Source organism: Protopterus annectens, chromosome 13.part0 (assembly GCF_019279795.1).
Source record: "Protopterus annectens isolate FY-2018-M chromosome 13.part0, PAN1.0, whole genome shotgun sequence".
In the NCBI taxonomy this organism is placed as follows: Eukaryota; Metazoa; Chordata; order Ceratodontiformes; family Protopteridae; genus Protopterus; species Protopterus annectens.
In genome coordinates, this window is record NC_056747.1 from 507,449,686 (window position 1) to 507,468,284 (window position 18,599).

Consider the following 18,599-nt stretch of genomic DNA (forward strand, 5'->3'; position numbering starts at 1 on the left):
TGGCTTACTAACAACTTTGACTAGGAAGGTCATAGAATGGTTAAAATATGCTGGTTTTACTTGTAACGAAGATCCTTTAATGAATTAATATGATTAATTTCTATTTACCATAGATTTCACTTAAAAAAATCCTAACACTGAATGTGTCACAGACTCTTTCAATGTGGAACTTTGAGGAACTTCGAGGAGCATGAACTTTTTAAGATGCCCAAATGAGGTATGTTCCTCGTAATGAGGTACACTTGAGAGGTATGACACACACACACACACACACATATTTCCTTGCCCAGTACTTGATTAAGAAGAGGAGACGTTGCATCACTGCAAGGACATTACTAGGCAGTTTATATTTTATGTAGAAGAGATGAAAGACCCTAATGAATGAAGTCTGTCTTTCTTCAAGGGCCAGGAAGGAGGGACAGTTATGAAACAATGTCTTTCAAAATGGCTTGGTAATTGTATAGAATTCTGTTAACAAAAGTAGAGCAGAGTGACCTGCTCCTTTCCTCAGTCCAGATGTATCCCTTCACAAGGATGATGTCCTCATCCATCAACCACTCTTGTAATTCCTCCTTGGATGGCATTTATGCCATATCCACTTTGGTTCCCTGCACGTTCATCAAACTTTAAGTTGGATGCAGTGGCTTGTTAAGTTTACCTTGGTCCGTGGGCTGTTTTCAGTCAATGAGATTCCTTCCCACAGTTTTTTTTTTGAGAGGTTAAATAAGTTGGCACCTGTAATAATGAAGAAAACGAGGATATAGATGAAATATTTAAGAAACGTAAAGGAAATTGCTATAGTTCTTGAAAGAAAAATGCTTTGTGGCTCTAAACAAGTAGCTTAAAGGGCTACTATGATAAGAAGCTGAAACCTTTTTTTTTTTTTTTTTTTTTTTTTTATCTTTTCTTAATGTTCTGTACTGTATGAACATTCCTGCAGTGGTATAAGTAGTTTTTACTACTGTTTCTTTATTTTTCCCAGGTTGACTTGATAGGTTAACATAGTGATCTGATTATCTGATTTAGTTTGCTTTTTTTTCTTTTTACATTTTCCTTTAACACACTGCTTTCTGTGTCCTCAAAAGGTCAGGTCATGTGTGCATTTAGAATGTGAATACTCCAGATTTGCTGCTTACTTTGAGGGTTCTCATGACAGCATGTCTGAAACTTTCTTCCACTGACACTCTGGATTGTGTTCCTTGTTTTTTAAATACACTTAAAACTGACCAAATAAACCTAAAGTTAAGTAACGGATTAAAACAGCCAATCTTAAAAAAAAATTCAATAGCCAAAAAAGGACTATAAAAATATCTGAATGCATTTTTGTCTGTAGAATAATGGATGTTTTATATGCAGTGCAGTAAGTAATTTATTGTTTATTTGCAAAGCAGGTAGAGGTTTTATGACCACAGTAGAAGGAAGAGAGCAGAGAGTTTCTCATTGGGTCAAAAACCTTAAAACGTGACCGGTGATTAGTAAAACCTAGGGATTTGTAAAGAAAGTGTCAGAGGTTTCTTCTAAAGGAAGCTGAATAACATGCAGGTACCACAGAAGGTCAACAGCTGTTTGTGTTGGCAATGTAAAGGTTGTTATAGTTTCCTTTTAAGTAACCAGTGCTCCTTGGTCACCCAGGGAAAGAGACATTTCTTCTTAGTTGGCTTATCCATTTTAGAAAGGAATATAGTAAAGTAAGTAGTAATAAAGCCTTCATGAAAATAAGGTAACTGAAGGAGTGGCTCAAAAACGTTTAAGAAAGTGCAGTGTATTGGCTTTTGAATAGCATGTTGGTGGGCATAGGGAAGAGATCTGTCTAATGCTTTTGTCCTCACTGCAGTTTGTAATGTGGCATAACATAACTTTATGCAGAGCTGAATAAGTCACTTTACCAGCCAGTGCTTCAGATCATCTCCGACAAGAGGTGCTTCTGCCTAGTTACCCAGTTAAAGTAAAATAAAATAAACATGCACACTTTTTAGATTTACACTTCCTGAAGAAGTCAGAACCCAAGTTTCTATAGCTGGGTTTTGTAATACATGCGCCTGTTTAATGTTGTATATTATGAATTGAGTACAGTTTGGTAGCATTGTTGCTACATACATGTGTTTTAGGACACAAGTACAGATTTTATGCCCGGAGACCTTAATTAAGAGTCAGGAATCTGTTACCAAGTCTAACCATGATTATCAAGAGCAGCAGTTAAGCTGAATAGAGAGAAGAGGGTCTGTGGTGAGCTTGCACAGCAGGAGCAGATAACTGAACGGAGTAATTAGGTCAGCCTCCAGTTATGTTCTTGCCAGTAGATGAAAAATAAAATGGAAAAAGAAAAGATAAAAAAAAAAAAAAAAAAAAAAAAATGAATGAAGGTTCTGGTAAGAGAAAAGGAATATAGTTATGTTCAGGAAGAGGAAGTAAAACAGGATATACAGCATCACCTTGATGTTTTCCATACCAGTAAAAGTTAAAGAAATACTGTAAGTGCAGCCAGGAAATAAAACATGGCAGTGCAAATGGCAAAAGCATTAGTAAATGCATCCCCAGTACTGAACAACACCAAACACTTAACATTTAAAATACAATTAGTGGCAAAATATGTTTGTGGATGAAACAGCTATGGGTAATGTAGCCTGTACCTCATCTGGCAAGCAGGTATATATTTGCAACAACATAAGCATGAATTATTGTAACAATTGTTAGTCTGTTATGTACTTTGCATATGATAAAGATTCTAGTCGTACTTATGTACTATGTTCTTCATCTGTAAATGTGTTTGTAATTGTTAATTGCTATGTTGATCAAATTGTTAATTGCTATGTAAATCCAATATAACTACTGTCTGTATGTTTTAACTGTGGAGCTTTACTCCCCAAGCCTTCACTGAAAATGGACCTATGTCCAGTCGGACACTCCCGGTCAACAAATGTAAATAAATAAATAAATGAGCACTGAATGGTTAAAGTAAAACCTCAAATCTCTAGACACAGAGATGGGTCTTGGGACTCTGTCTTACCTGTCCTTCACCCACAGTCCTCCAATATTAGGTGTTAAAGTTGAGCCCACTTAACCATAATGATAGATCTGCAAGTAGAGTTCTGGCTGAAAGAACCTTGCCTTCCTCCATTCTTTTTCTCTCTACTTTTGCCATCTGGTGCTCTTTACAACAGAGAGGTAGAGAGGCAGGAGGTAGTTGGGCATTAAGGAATTTTGAAAGAGGGATTTAGTAATCTGGGAAATGCTACCTACTGAGTGCTACTAACACCTGTAGTCAGGAGGCCTGTGTGCCCAGCATCCAGTACTGCACTCTGAGTTCAAGTAGTGTAAGTTACTTGTATCTTGGGTTTTCTGAATTTAGAAGGAAGAAAGATGCAGTTTTGTTCAGAGAGGGAAGCTGCATAATTAAAAAAGAGGTACAATTGGTATTCATTAGATATGCAGTAATTGACTGGGACAGAGTGAGGGGAGAGCTGATGGCATCGCAGGGTAACTGTCTCCAAGACTGAGAAGCATATTCACATGGATAGTGAGAAACTCAGTAAGAAGTATGTAGACTACTTTCTGGCCTGTTCAGTAGAATTAGATTTGCTCATTAAAGTTCAACTTGATAGGGGCCAAGGGCATATGATTGGGAAGTGTTAATGGTTTCTATTGTAGAGGGATAAATCCCTAGCTATAACCCATGTGAGCAGATTACATATAGTGGTTTTAGCACCTATTGGAGCTGGCATGTTGGGGGGGAGGAATGACATAGCTTTGCTGTCTCTCCCCTTCTCAGAAGGAAGGTGTGGGAATCCATGCCCAGTGTGCACATTCCCATGGTCGACCCTTCAGTAGAAACCAGAGACCCCACAAAAGTGCAGGGTAGTCTTTAAGGGATTAACTAACTTGTGGAAGTAGGCGACATCCCATTGCTAATACCTGTTGCAGGCCAAACACTGGTTATGTTATGGGACGTGCAATGGTATTAGGGTGGAAAATTAAAAAAAAAAAAATAAAGCCTTAGAGACGCTGGTTGGCATTCCCCAGACGTATGGAGAACAAATGAGCCACTTACCACAGAAGGGGCTGATGGCCTGCAGGTAGCATGGGGGCAACCCCCAACTAATTGTGGACAGTTTTATGGAGATCAAAGTTGATCCTTTCCCATACCAAGAAGATCTACATATTTCCATGTGCCCAATCTGTTGCTTTCCTTCAGCATGTCTAGAGTCGCTAATGTACCTAGTCTGTTTCCTAGGCAGAGTAAAAGATGCTTCTCCCTTTGTTGGGTAGATGTGCTTTTAAACATTCGATTAGAATGAGCAACAGTGACATCATGTGGTGGTGATAAGGCTCTTAGAGAGCTTTATTCTATTCTCTGTAGTTTAGTTGTACTTGAATGTACCATTGTTTGATTACAGAGGATTATGTTGCTCCTATACACACCACAAGTATGTCTTTTGTGCTCCTTGGCTTCTGTCTGGGAGTATGACATATTGACCAGATGTTCATCGTGTTTCACTGTTGCAGTCCTAACCAATGGGTTATCCGGCTCCCGGTAGCCCTCGATCAGCCAGAATACCAAAGGTAAGTAAATATTACGTCGGCTGTCATCGGTTGTAAAGGATGTCAGGACGTCCGATACAAAGGGAAGCAGCCAACGTCACTTCCTCAGTCTTCCTTCCCTCGGAGCCTGAAACAGAAGCATTTGTTGCACGAGTGGCGGTCTGCAGTTCAACTTTGTAGTCTGAAACAAAAAAAGGTAAAGTCTACTACATCTAAGTACCCCATTGGGGATCCTCTTTTCTTGCCTTAACAAATGTCAGAAAAGGTTAATAATTGTCTTACCTGTGGAAAGCAGATTCCCCATAGAGATTTTCATTCCATTGCATTTGTCTAGGCCTTGACCACGATGTTTCTAATTGTGATCTCTGTGCCTCCTTTAATCTGTGTACTATTCATCGTCGGGCAAAGCTTTTAGCTAAACATTTTGTAGTTTGGCCTACGTTTGTCGGTATGCCGTCCACTGGTCTTCAGGCTTCGGATATACCCAAGAAACGTAAAGATAAGGACCGCAACAGGCTTCAGAAGGTTTAGTCCTCGGATGATGTTAGGATGGTCATCAGTAATGCATTAGCCAGTGAGAGGCGCCTTTGCAGCCCCTGCAGTCTAATGATTTGCAACCGCAGGTCTCAGCTGAGACCATTTCAAAGTCCCCCAGGCCTCCGGCCACCATTTTGCCTTCTGACCTCTCGCCCGTCACCTCTTCAGCTGGATCCGGAGCCACTAAGCTGACGCTGGTGTCTGAGGCCTCCGTTCTTCGTTCAGACAGCAAGTTCTTACCAACGACCTCTACTGCGACTTCGGAGGTTGACAGCCCCCCCCCCCGTGTCCTTTAGACTTGCAGGTAAATATTCCAGTCGTAAGCCTGTGAAAAAGCAGACTCCAGTTTTTTCTCGTTCCCCTCAATCCTATATGGTTAAAATGGCTAATGATCTTTTGACCCTTAGAGGTTCACAGCCTCCTCCTCCTAAAAGGAGCAGGGATGTTTCTCCTAAGGCTTTGTCTTTTTCTGGCTCTGATTCTTCTAGCATTTGTGCTGATGAAGTGTCTCGGGCTTTTTCTCCATTTGAGAATTCAGATGCAGAGGAATCCATCCCTTCTGCTTCTCCCCCAGAGGATTTCTCCTTTGGTGATACTTTGAATGCTCTCAGGGAGCATTTTAAATGGGAAAGTCAGGACTATCCTTAATCTAAGAAAAGGATTAATGAGTTTTTGTATTTACCTCAGCATAAGCCTCTGGTTATTCCCCCCAGTGTTGGAAGTGGTTGATGAGGTTTTCCTGGAAAATTCCTTAACTCCAAATTCGGTTCCTCCTGCTCCCAGGAAACCTGACTGGTACTATAGGGTCCCTGATTCTCATGTTTCTTTTCAGGAATCCGTTGGCTGATCCTGAGGTTATTTCTCAAGGCTCTAAAGGAGTTAAGGCCACTGTTGCTAAAAATCCTGTTCCTTCTGACAGGGAATCTAGGAACCTAGATAGGTGGGATAAAAAAGTTTATACCTCTGCCACTCTTGCTGTTAGGTATACTAATTATCGTTTTCATATGCTGAAATTCCAGCAGCACACCTTGGAGGCTATTAGGTCTAGGATAGCAAGTGTGCCTCTTTTGGCGGAGACTAAGGATACGCAGGATTTGCTGAATTCTGCCAGTCTTGTCAATAAACATTCTTTACATTGTGGTTTTGATATTCTAGAAGCCTTCTGCTGGGCTACAGCTACTGGATCTGTTATTAGAAGGCATGCTTGGCTTAGGGAACAGCCCCTTCCAGAGCCTGTCAAGGCCAAGCTGTTAGACGTACCTTTGCATAAGGACAGTGTTTTTGGCAGGAAAGCGGAGGAAGTGCTCAAGAAGATGGAGGATAAGGCCAAGTCTATGCAAACTGTTAAGGATTTTCTGCAACTTCACCCTCCTCGCTTTAACAGGAATTACCCTTCTAAGAGTTGGACGTTTCCTGATACCAGCAGACAGAACCGTTCCAGGACTAGAGGTTACAAGTCATTTAGGAGGCAGGAGTCTACCCGTCAAAGGTCTAAGTGTTGGCAGGCTTTGACTTCCAAGGCGTGAAGTTATAAGCCAGCATCTCAATCAAAACACTCTCACTAACTTTATCCAACTTCTGCCTGTTCTTGCCTGCCTGGACAGTCCTTTGGGGGAAGGTTGGCCCATTTTGCAAATGTCTGGGCCGCTATCACGAATGACAGATGGGTACTCAGAACTGTATCCCTAGGCCACAAGTTTTCTTTCCATACCTTTCCAGTTCCCAAAGGATTCCCGGACACTCCTCCAAACCAAAGGGCAGAAGTAGAAAAACAAATTTTGTCTCTGTTTCTTCTGGGAGCAATAGAATCAGTTTCTGCTCAGCAGGTAGGCCAGGGTTTCTATTCCAGACTTTTCCTAGTTCCAAAAAAAAGGAGGCCACTGACGTCCTGTCGTAGATCTGTCCATTCTGAACTCTTTCTTGGTAATTCCAAAGTTCAAAATTCTCACTCTGCATCAGTTGCTGCCAGTGTTAGAAAATGATTCCTGGCTGGTAACTTAAGATCTCAAAGAAGCTCATCTGCACATCCCTAACAGGGAAAGTTGCAGGAAATACCTTCGTTTCAGGGTGGGCAAGCAACATTATCAATTCTCTGCTCTGCCCTTTAGCTTATCTACTGCTCCCAGAGTTTTCGCAAAGTGCCTGGCTCCAGTCATTGCTTTTTGCAGGCAGAACATTCAGATTTATCCATACTTGGACTGTCTGATTCAAGCAAATTCTCTGGAACAGCTGTTAAAGGATCTAGAATTCATAAAGACTCTTCACTCTTCCCTGGGTTACACACTCAATGAGGAAAAATCAAAAATGGTGCCATCCAAGGGGATAACATTCCTGGGAGCGAGTCTGAACACAGCCGCCCAAATGATATATCTCGCCCAGGAGAAGCTGACGACTCTTTCAGTTTACTTCAAGTACTTGGCAAGTCTGTCCCAGCTCCCTGCAAGGAAATATCTGCAAGCTCCAGGGTACATGGCCTTTTGCATTCTCAGGATTCCATATGCAAGACTGCATATGAGGAAATTGCAATGGTACCTTAAGAACATTTGGTGTCACCACGCACATGATCTGGATATGATGATTCCTCTGCTTCCATGTCTGCAGACAGAGTTTCTATGGTGGGCAACAGCCTGTCTACAAAACAAAGGCATGCCTTTTCGCCCACCTCCTGCCACTCAAGTCCTTACCACAGATGCATTGGACTACGCCTGGGGAGCACATCTGGATGGCAGATGCATACAGGGACGTTGGAATGCCCAGCAGATGCACCTGCACGTAAATCTAAAGGAGTTGATAGCAGTTCAGCAGACCTTACTAGCTTTCAAGCATCTTTTCTCCAGGAACCCTGCTCGTCAGGACAGACAACACCACAGTCATGTTGGTAAATCAGCAAGCAGGGAGGGACTCATTCTTCCCCCCTGTGCAGGCAGAGCATGAATCTTTGGTCCATAGCAGCATCCCTGGGCCTGCATTTCCTAGCTCAATTTCTTCCAGGAGGGCTCAATGTTTTGGCAGACCAGATGAGCAGACAAACCCTGGATCCTCACGAGTGGCAGTTGAACAGAGCAGTCTTTTACAGTATCATTCGGTGTTGGGGCATACGGCAGGTGTATCTTTTCTCGTCCCCAGACAACCATCTTCTACCTCTTTTTTTGCACCAGACAGCATCACAGCAGAGCCTGGAGAGTGGATGCTATGTCCTTCCCTTGGACGCTGCTGTCAGTTTATGCCTTCCCTCCTCTTCCTCTTCTTCACAAGAGTATTACTGAAGATCAGGGATGAACGACCAAGGACTATTCTCAGAGCTCCGGACTGGCCCAGAGACAGCATTGGTATCCACTGCTTCGCAGTCTCACACCTTCCTCCTTGGCATCTTCCTCTGAAGCCAGATCTTTTGGTTCAGGAAGGGGGAAACATTCTAAATCCTCATCTTCAGTCTCTACATTGGCAGCATGACTCATTGTATGACTCCTCCCTTATCTTATTCCCTTTCCCAGCAGGTGGTTGACGTGCTGAGGGAGGCCAGGAGGCCTAGCACTAGGACGTCCTACGCTGGCAAAATGAGAAAGATTCTCTCACTGGATGCAGGCTAGAGGGGAAATCTTCTTCTCAGCCTACCCTTCCTCTGATTCTGTTATACCTGGCTGATTTGCTTCAGGGTGGTCTTTCTTTTTCCTCTATCAAGATCCATGCTTCCGCCATTTCTGCTCTTTGTTCTTTTGAACAACCCATTTTCTCTCATCCCCTGATGTAAATGTTTCTCAGAGGTGCTTGCAACTTAAAACTTCCCAGAAGGGCACCTACTCCAGCCTGGGATCTTAATTTTGTCTTAGAGAAACTCACTCTTCCTCCTTTTGAGCCAGCTGCCAATGCAGATTTAAAGTTTCTCTCTTGGAAGACTGCCTTCCTCTTTGCTATAATTTCAGCAAGGAGGGTTTCGGAGCTGCAAACTTTGATGGCTGTGGAGCCCTTTCTTATTTTTCATGCAGATAGGATCTCTCTAAGAACCAACCCCTCTTTCATGCCTAAGGTGGTTTCTAGCCTGCCTCTTAATCAGTCCATACACCTTCCAACCTTCTTTCCTAATCCTCGAAATAGAGGTGAAAGGATCCTACATTCTCTTGATGTGCACAGACAGCTCAGGTTTTACCTGGACACAGGACTTAAGGACCTTTGGAAATCAGTACAGTTATTGGTCAGTTGTGCCCCTGGAGCCCAGAGCACGGCTATTTCTAAGCAAACCATTTCTAAATGGATTGCGCATTGTATCTCTTTTTGTTACTCCTTTCATGACAAGGTTCCTTCTCAAGGGGTTTAGGACCCAGTCAACTAGAGCAGCTTCCACTTCTGCAGCCTTTTTATGGGGTGCCCCTACTAAAGACATTTTGGAGGCTGCCACATGGTGGTCTGGTCACGCTTTCACAAAGCATTATAATTTGCCTTAGTTTTCTAGAGCAAGGGCAGGGTTTGCCACTGGTGTTCTGCAGGGCATTATCTCCAATCCTTGATTCTGTTGGTTCCTCCTCCCTTTTCTCTGGGCTTTGGTAATCAACCCATTGGTTAGGACTGCAACAGTGAAACACGATGAGCATAGAATAGTTGTGTACACTTACCATAAATGTAGATGTTTGGGTGTATTCACTGTTGCAGTCCTGGTTTCCCTCCCTCCTTCCCCCTTTTTGGTCCTCTCCTGTTTGTTTTTTTTTTCCTAAGGTACAGGCAAAATTTGGTATTTGCCAAAATTGCTTTTGGTTTAAGCCTTGTTTTCTGGGGACTTCTGACTTATGGCAAGAAAGACTGAGAAAGTGATGTCGGCTGCCTCTCTTTGTATCGGACATTCTGACATCCTTTACAACCGATGTCATATTTACTTACCATTGGTATTCTGGCTGGTCAAGGGCTACCAGGAGCCGGATAACTCATTGGTTAGGACTGCAATAGTGAATACACTTGAACATCTACATTTATGGTAAGTGTACACAACTGTACTTTAATGACTCTCCCTAAGGAAATGGTGAGCAAGCAGTTTGCTCCTTGATTCATTTATGGCCTGGCAAGTGTTCAAAGGGTTTGCTATCATTTGACTGAACTGTACTTGATAGTTAAATGTTTGAAAGCAATTGACTGAAAGCCCATTTGACTGAAACATGTTTCAATGAGTCACAAATGATAGAAAAGTGTCAGTAGTGTGTGATGGTGCCATTGTTAAGGATATGATGATTTGCTAGGGAAGTGACTCTAGGAGATTGTGTGGCTTGGCAAAGTCCATCTCATTTCACACCTGCCACATTTATAGATGTTTGTGCACCAGCATTGATTCATTGTAAATGATGTTTTTTTTTCTTTTCTCCAGTGGTTGTGCAGCCCTAGAGTTAGTATATATAATTAAGGGGGGGGGGGGCAGAGACCCAGACATTGAGGGGTGCAGGAAAGCTTGTCCCTTGAAAAACATCACTTTCTGTTGTAGTTTGAATATTTTCAATGAATTTTCGGTGATTTGTGATTCAGTGAAATGGGTTTATGTGGGTTTTCAGTCATATTCTTTCGAGCATTTGATTTTGGTTGAATTCTTTCAAGCATTTGATTTTTTGTCAAATTCTTTCAAACATTTAATTTTCAGTCTAGTAGGCAGTGCAGTGGTGCAGTTAATGTCACCTCACAGCAAGAGGTTCTTTGGTTGATTCTTAGCTGGGGTGCCTCCTGTGTGGAGTCTGCATGTCCTGCCTACATTTGCGTGGGTTTCCTCCGGGTACTCTGGTTTCCTCCCATATTTCAAAGACATGCTTCTGCAGCATTTCTCCCCAGGCCTCTGCTGAAAATAGGCTCTTTCCTAGTTAGACTTTCCCAGTCAACAAATGTTAATTAAATAAATAAATAGCGGAGTTTAACCAAATGAATAGTTAACCTATTCATGGCTTTTTCCATACTTCCAGTAGCCCATTGACCCTCTGTCCGAGATTTGTACAAATCTCTGGCCTTGGCTTGATCTGAGGCAGTTATCCCCAGAACAAAGGAAGAGAGGATATTATGTCTGTACACCAGTAGACTTGCCGCTTGTCTGTTAGAAACCATAATTTGAGGAATACCTTTGAACCAAAGATGATTGGTTTAGGATGGATATTAACATAGTTTCTTCTTGGGTGGGGTGGCAGCTTTGAGGTGCGTGTTTTTCTGGAAGCGGCATGTTTCTTCAAGAGATTAGAGAAAAAAATGACTGGCAAGTTGTACATCAGAGGAAGGGACAGGCCTGTAAAACTGGAAAAAGAAGCTGTAGTTATTTTTTGCATGGACCCCACAGACAAACAGACTTGGCTGGCTAAACAAGTTGGTTTGCTAGTTTACTTTTTTAACCAGATAATCCCATTAGGCATAGATGCTTCCTTTTAGGTGCAACCCAGCAATACTCCCTGGTTTAAGTGACTTGCTCACTAACAGCGTATGCAAGTGGATATACTGTAGGGATCAAACCCTGGATTATAGGAATCTGTTGATTAAGAGGTCATAGCCTTAGTCCCCTGTGCTGTCAGACATGGTTCTGTGATGTAGATTGGGTTCCTTAGATCTGAAAGGGTTTCATCCTGATAACAAATGAACATAATGGAGCCTTACTCATTTTTCATGTGAAACAAATACTGACTGTTAAGATGCCTGTGGGTGTGGTTAACATGTTGCGTGACAACTAGTAATGTTATCTGGACATGTTGGTGTTTTCTAAAGCAGATCTGTGTGGTTGAATGGTGCATAGTTTCTAAAAGCCCCTTTTTTTCTCCCTGTTAGAGTAAAAGACTCCACAACTGGCAGTGAAGAGTCTGGTCATATTCGTTTCTTCTCCTTTTCCCTCATTGAAGGTTACATCTCATTCGTGATGGATGAACAGACACAGCAGAGGTATGTTACTGGCTGAGACCAGCACAAGTAGTTTAGAGTGAAGCAATTAGTTTGTGTTACTATGCGTTTTACTTGGGCTTACCCAACAGTTAAAAGTAAGATGTCCGTTTTAGTTCACACAAGTTTATTCTATTTATTTCAGCAGTTGAGTTGCCCAGGAACAACATTAGCCTAAAGTAAGCTATATTTAGGTTTGCATGCTGAGCAATTGATTTTAGTTAGATTTGAAACTGAAATTCTTCTGTTTTTGAGCTGTTGCTTGAACTACTGGAGTACACCACTTTTTAGCAGAGCAATATGTTGAGGTATTATAGGTGTCCTGCTGTCAGTCACTTTCTTAGGATTTCCTTTGTCCCTGTTCATGATGACCCAGTCATTGAATGTAATCAGATGGGATCTCTATGACCCCGCTGCTCCCCTGCAAGACAGAGGACATTCAGTAAATGCTGCAAGTTTTATTGCTTTTACTAATAAACATTTCTCAAATCACATGCTCTGTACTGTGTTGTAGATGGATGGTAAGAATGTTTTGCTTTTTTCCAAGGAGTGGATTTTTGCTGAAGGTAACTCTAGTTAAAGATGGTTGTTTTAAAGTGCTTTTATTGATCAGTTGTAAGTATGTACAAGTTAAAACTTATTACAATAAATTGTAATAAGTTATAACTTATTAGAATAAATTGTAATCATTTCGTATTAAATATGATTACTTAAACTCTGAAACTATCTAAACTGCTAAAACAGTAACTATAAAAAAGTACAGTAATCTGAAAAGTAAAACTCTTAGTAATACAAAACGATTTACTGGTATTGTGATTGGTCCTTTGGTAGGGATAAAGTTGGCACTGAATTTGTCTTGCCAGTATATTGGCATTATCTGTTCAGTATAGGACGTACCATTGTGCAGTAGCTCAGCGCAAATCTGGGTATTGCCATGGAGATTCTTTACATAACTATAGAGGGCCTTGTGGTCATCTTTACTACCTGCTGCAGTTCTGTTTTCATAGCTAGCTTCAGATAATTTGAGGAGGGATCTCAACTTTTTTCTTGAGGCGGATAAGGGAGTATTTCCAGTCTTGGGACTTCACCTTAAATTCCACATCACTTTCTTCTTTCTGCTGTAGAGTTTGTTTATGGCAGGGGACCACCAGATTGGCTTCCTTTTTTTGGAGGAGAGCGTCTTGGTTCTATTGGGTATGGCGAGATCCATGCATTTGTGTACGTGTTCTTACAGTGCATTGGTGTATGATTCGGCGATCATGCAACTATTCGCCATTTGCATGGGTGCCATGAAATTAGCCACCTCTGTTTTTAGGAGCCCAAAGTTAGCTTTGGAGATGTGTTTCATGGTGGTTACCTTTGGGGGGGGGGGGGGTTGGGGGGGGGATTTCCAAGGTGATTAGTCTGTGGTCAGATCTAACCAGGCAGAAGTAGACTATTGGTGTAGAGCAACGGTCACCCATGTTAATGATCAGGTCAAGGATGTTGCTACCTCTAGTGGGGGTAAGAACGAGCTGGTCCAGGGCATTGGAATTGAATTCCAGGAAACATTGGGCAAGTGTATTGGTACACGAGTAGTTTTCCTAGTTAATGGAGGGGTAGTTGAAGTCGCCCAGTGTGAGAGTGTTAGGTTGGACCCTAATATTCTCCAGGGTGCTTAGGAACGTGGAGTGCGAGTCTTGGGACATGGTTGGGGACCTATAGCAGACTACGACCTGAATCGCTGTCTTATCTAATGTTAGCTGATACATGAAGTATCTCAGATGTGCTATCAATTGGTCATTTAATTTATTTATTTGTTTATTTATTTATTTTTTTTTTAAACATTTGGATCTCGTTACGGTTTTACTGATTTCTTAAATGTAAGCATGATGACAAATGGTTACAAAATTATAAAAAGAAGGGATGCTTTGAGTCTCTCCAGATCTCCTTCCTTATCACTGTTGCAGTATTCCTTGCAAAAGAGAGATCCTGCTGAGGATAGCTATGCATTCAGCTAGCAAAACCTTTGGCCTTTCTAAGACCTGTACATCAAGTATAGGTCCTACTTCCATATAAAGTTTATACAAGTGATGTGCGAGTGCTGGATCCTCTGAATTTCTTTGCAGTCAGTCCAGACACTGTTTTTTTTAATTCAGTCTGTAAGTTTATCGCATTGCTTCAGTTACCGAGCTGAAAGCAGATAAGTACCCCATTGGGACTTATCCTTTTCTTGTTTTGCTTATTTGTTTTCATGTCATTCAGAAAGAGGAAATATGAGTATGGAAGGCAGATTCCCCATGAAGACAGACTTGAACACTGCCTTTTCTGTTTAGTCACTGACCACACTCAGCCCAATATATGCCAAGACCCTGTGCAGCCCTCTGTCCTATTTATCTGTTAATTAGTAAACCCACCTTCTGACATTTTGTTCAGGGAACCATGACTTCCAGTTCCATGATGGTCGGCCTATCTGGATGTTCAACTGCTTTCCAAAAAGAAATGCAAAAAGATGCATTTAGAGACTTCTGCTCTCTAGCCTCTGCCAGTTGTCTGCCTAGGGTCGGTTGAAGAAGCAAAGGACTGTCCAGTTCTGATATCTGCTCCTTCTGTCATGGCCTTATTAGAGGCTGACATGGGGCCTGACACCTGCACATTCAAAAAGAGGCTGAGCGTACATCTGCTGCAGATGAGAAGGGGAGGAGCCATGGCTTATATCTGGAAGGCCTAGGGCGAGTCCTGAAATTTTGGTAAGAGCGAAAGTACGTGATTCCCTTATTGAGGTTAGGCACGGTTCAGAATATAAGTTTGTTAGGGCTTGTGTTCCTCTTTTTGCTTTTTCCAGTTACAAAGCATCTTGATTGAGTCTGGGTCTTGTTAAAGCCTTTGTGGCCTTAAAACCTCACTCTGGGTTTGTCTGTACCATCACCTTCTCTTCCACTCTTTCCAGGAAGCTCAGGGCTTCTGATCCTCCTAATGAGGACAGTGGGCTAGTTCTGAACAGGAGTCCCATTCTTACTCTTCTCAGATTCATTCCCCTCTTGCCTTGGAATCAGATAAGCATGGGTACTCTGCACTGAGTCCCCCATTGAGAAGCTATCCTTTGGGGGCATCATTATTAAAGTGAAGGAGTACTTTAATTGGGAAAGTTCCCAAATGTCTGAGGTGCAGAAGAGTTTGTGACATTTAACATATGGATTCTTCCAGGCCTTCTCCAGTGGCCCCCTGTGTTGGAAGCCCTCCTGGATACTTTTATTTCTGCTTCATAGGTTTGAGTCTGAGGCCCCTGCTCCTAAAAAGTGACAGGTTTTACAAAGGCCCAAGGCTCAAAAACTCCTGTAAAAGAATCCTTCTCCTGATCTAGCAGTAATTTCTCTTCCTGCTGATAAACCTTCTAAGCTGATTCCCTCTTCTATGCTTTTGCCTTCTGATAAGGATGTTAGAGCTGTAGATGGGTATGGTAAGAAAGTGTATACCTCTGCCACCTTAATCTTCAGGCCCATAAATTACCAGACCTGTATGACCATATGTGTTCTGGCTCTACCATCCAAGCTTGGGTGTGTTATCTCTGCCATTTCCTTACTGGGTTTGTGCCTTACAGGTTCCTTGCCATTCCATAAAATGCAGATATGCTACTGGTGCCTCTTTTAAGGTGGATAAGTCAGGATCAGTTATCTGGAGGTATTCCGGGCACAGGTTGCAATCTCTCCATGAAGATATTAAGGCCAAGTTGTTAGATTTGCCCGTAGACATCTAGAAATTGTTTGACTGTGCCACTGCAAACCCCTTTAAAACTTTACAAGATAGAGAAGGTTATGCTGGACCGTAAGCAAATTTTTCTCTCCTCTATACCTGCATTTGAAAGGAACTACCCTTCAGAGACTACTTTTGTGTGTGGGCATCCTATGCAACCCATGAATTGTAAGAGACGTTCCAAAGAGACCCTGTTCAAGATTGTAGGTGACAGATGTCTTCCTTTTCTGTGAAAGTCTTTCACTACCTGACATTCACCATTCCTTGCTCCTCTACCAGATTCCCCTTTCTCAGGTTTATTCTGTCTTTTCCAAATTGGCAACACGTTATTTTAGATTCTTGGGTTGTTTCAGTCATCCAAAACTGTTTTGACTGGGAAATCCCTTCCTCCTCTTTCAGGGATGCCGCAGCTCCCTTCTTGCCAGCTTCACATGGGTGGGAAGTCTGTTCCATAAGAGGGACAAGTCTGTAAGACACATCAGTTTCTTCAGCATGTTCTGATAGTCACAGACAAAATTCAGGTCCCTAGACCTTGTGTTTGACTTAAGAAAGTGCAAGAGATTCACAAGTGTGGGGTTTATGAATGCCTTGTAAGCCAGGCATAGATTACCCCTCAGCAATCTATAGAAAACTGAGTAGAGAGAATGAGCTTTTATAATAGGTATGAACTTCCTTTAACAAAGCCAAGCCGTGATAGTTCCAGCGTTTGCCAATTAGCTATGTCCTCATTTATCATGTCTGTGATGATTCTTTACTTATGGCCTTTAATATGAGGCTGGTCAGACTTATGGGCCTGTAGTTACCTGGATTGGTGTTTGGATCTCCTTTGTGCAGGGCAATGACCGTAGCCATTTTCCATTCCTTGGGCACAAAACCTGACTGTAAGCTCAAGGTGAAAATTGATTCACATGGACCAGAGGTCATATTTCATGCTATTTAGTAAGCATCTTTGAATGTTATCAGGGCCTATCCATGTAGTGTTTTAGGCCTTGGAAAGTGCATTGATGATCTGTTCCCTAATATAATGGTTGGGGGATTGTGGTATGCTATATTTCCTTTGGACTACTGGTGTGAGGGAGTGAGGTGAGAAATTTGAGCTGAACCTGTCAGCCAAAACATTGGCACTGGCTCTGGTTCAGTGTGGGTGGTGCATTTAACTATAAGTTCTGCACATTATTGCACATTTCCCTTGAGGTTAAGGATATTACTGTCTTTTACCTAAGACACTATTTTTTCTTAAAATTTAGTCTTTAAAGTATTAATTAACCCTCTTAGCTGCCTGTTTAGAATGGTCAAGGGGATTTTTAGTATGTTGGTCTTTGTTCCTCTAAACTTGGCCAAGATTTGTTTCTTTTGTTGTATAACAGGTTGAGCTTGTGATTCCACCAGGTTGGCTTGTCTTTTGAGTTTGTATTCTTAGTATGAGTGAGCACAGCTTGGTCTATGCAGCTATCAGTGCATCTTTACAGCAGTTTTGTAAATAGCTCAGCATGTGCTATGGAATTTACCGGGTTGGGAAGCACTTGGAATTTAGCCACGGTGCCACTTAGTAGAGAGAGGTTAGCCTCAAAATAGTTCCTAAAAGTATTCCAGTCTCCTCTTCCTTTACAGGTGATATCTGCAAGAGTTTCTTTGAACCCTGGGGTTTGGCCTCCATTATTCCAATGGTTCCTTTAGCCAAGCTCCATGTTCTGAAGTTTCAGTGGTACTTTAAGATAGTTTGGCTGCAGCACTGTCATTCTCTGGACTTTCTCATCCCTTCTCAGAGAAGAGTTCATATGGTAGATTTAGCAGATTTCTCTGAATCCAAGTCTTTCTTTTTGGGTTCCTTCATCAGCCCAAGAGCTCTGTACAGTTGGTTTAGAACTGGTTTTGGGGGGGGGGGGGAGGGGGAGTCCTTCAACAATTTCAGGAGCCAGGGGGCCTGGTCTCCTCAGCAGGTAAAAGACCACATTAATGTTGACGATGAGAGCTGTGCTTTTAGCTCTTCAGGCTTTGCATTTTCTCTGGGTTAAGGGTCCCCTCAGGATTTTTTACAGACAACACCACTGTCATGTGGTACATAAGGAAGCTGGGTGCCACAGTTTTAACCATCCTTGCAGACGTGGCCTCATAGTCTGGGATTATGCTGTCTGGCATTGTTTTATTGTTCAGGTGGTTTACATTCTTTGAGTAGAATCTGGTGGCAGATGATCTGAGCACGTGTAGGACAAATTCACACTAGTGGGTACTTCACAGGGAGGTTTTCTGAACATTGGCCATCAGTGGGGTATTCCACAAGTAGCTGTTTTTATCCTCCCAAACAGATAACTTCCCAAGTTCTCTTCCAGAGTGCAGAGTCCTCTGGCTTGGAGAGTAGACGTCATCTCTTATTCTTGGAAAGGGATATTCCTGTATGCTTTATTTCCCCCTCTTCTTTTGCTAAGGGTACTACACAGGATCATATGGGACAGATCCAAAATCTTGTCAGTGATTCCCTTTTGGCCAAGACAGCATTGGTTTCCCCTTCTCTTTCACATAACTAGGGTCAGTTGCCATAGGTTACCTCACCGGATGGATCTTCTCAAACAGGATGCCCTCATTCACTCCAGTCTTCTCACTCTACAGTTACCTCTGTCTGGGCAATTGATGCTGACAAAGAATTAAAACTCTGTTTTCTGAGGATGTGCTTCAGGTTTTACACAAGGCCAATAAAAAACACTATTAGAAAATCTTATGTTGCTAAATGAAAGAAATTTTCTCTTTGGTCTCAGACATGACCAGGACCCTCTGGTTGCTGGGTATTCTATATGTTCTTTGTGCGAGTTGCTCACTTCTGGCCTGTCATACTTGTATGTTAAAGCTCATTTGTCAGCCGTTTCTGCCTGAGTGTCTGGATCCACCCCTTTCCTCTAAGTCATTTGATTTAG

The 18,599-nt window shown here is 42.2% G+C and overlaps 1 protein-coding gene across 1 annotated transcript in view; it reads left to right on the forward strand.

The window, feature by feature from the left end:
• CASTOR2 (cytosolic arginine sensor for mTORC1 subunit 2) overlaps positions 1 to 18,599 on the forward strand; it is a 1,552,528-nt gene that overhangs the window by 1,495,498 nt on the left and 38,431 nt on the right. The window contains exon 6 of the mRNA XM_044054131.1: positions 11,851 to 11,961. Within this exon, the coding sequence (XP_043910066.1) occupies positions 11,851 to 11,961 (111 nt within the window). The remainder of the gene's footprint in view (positions 1 to 11,850; positions 11,962 to 18,599) is intronic.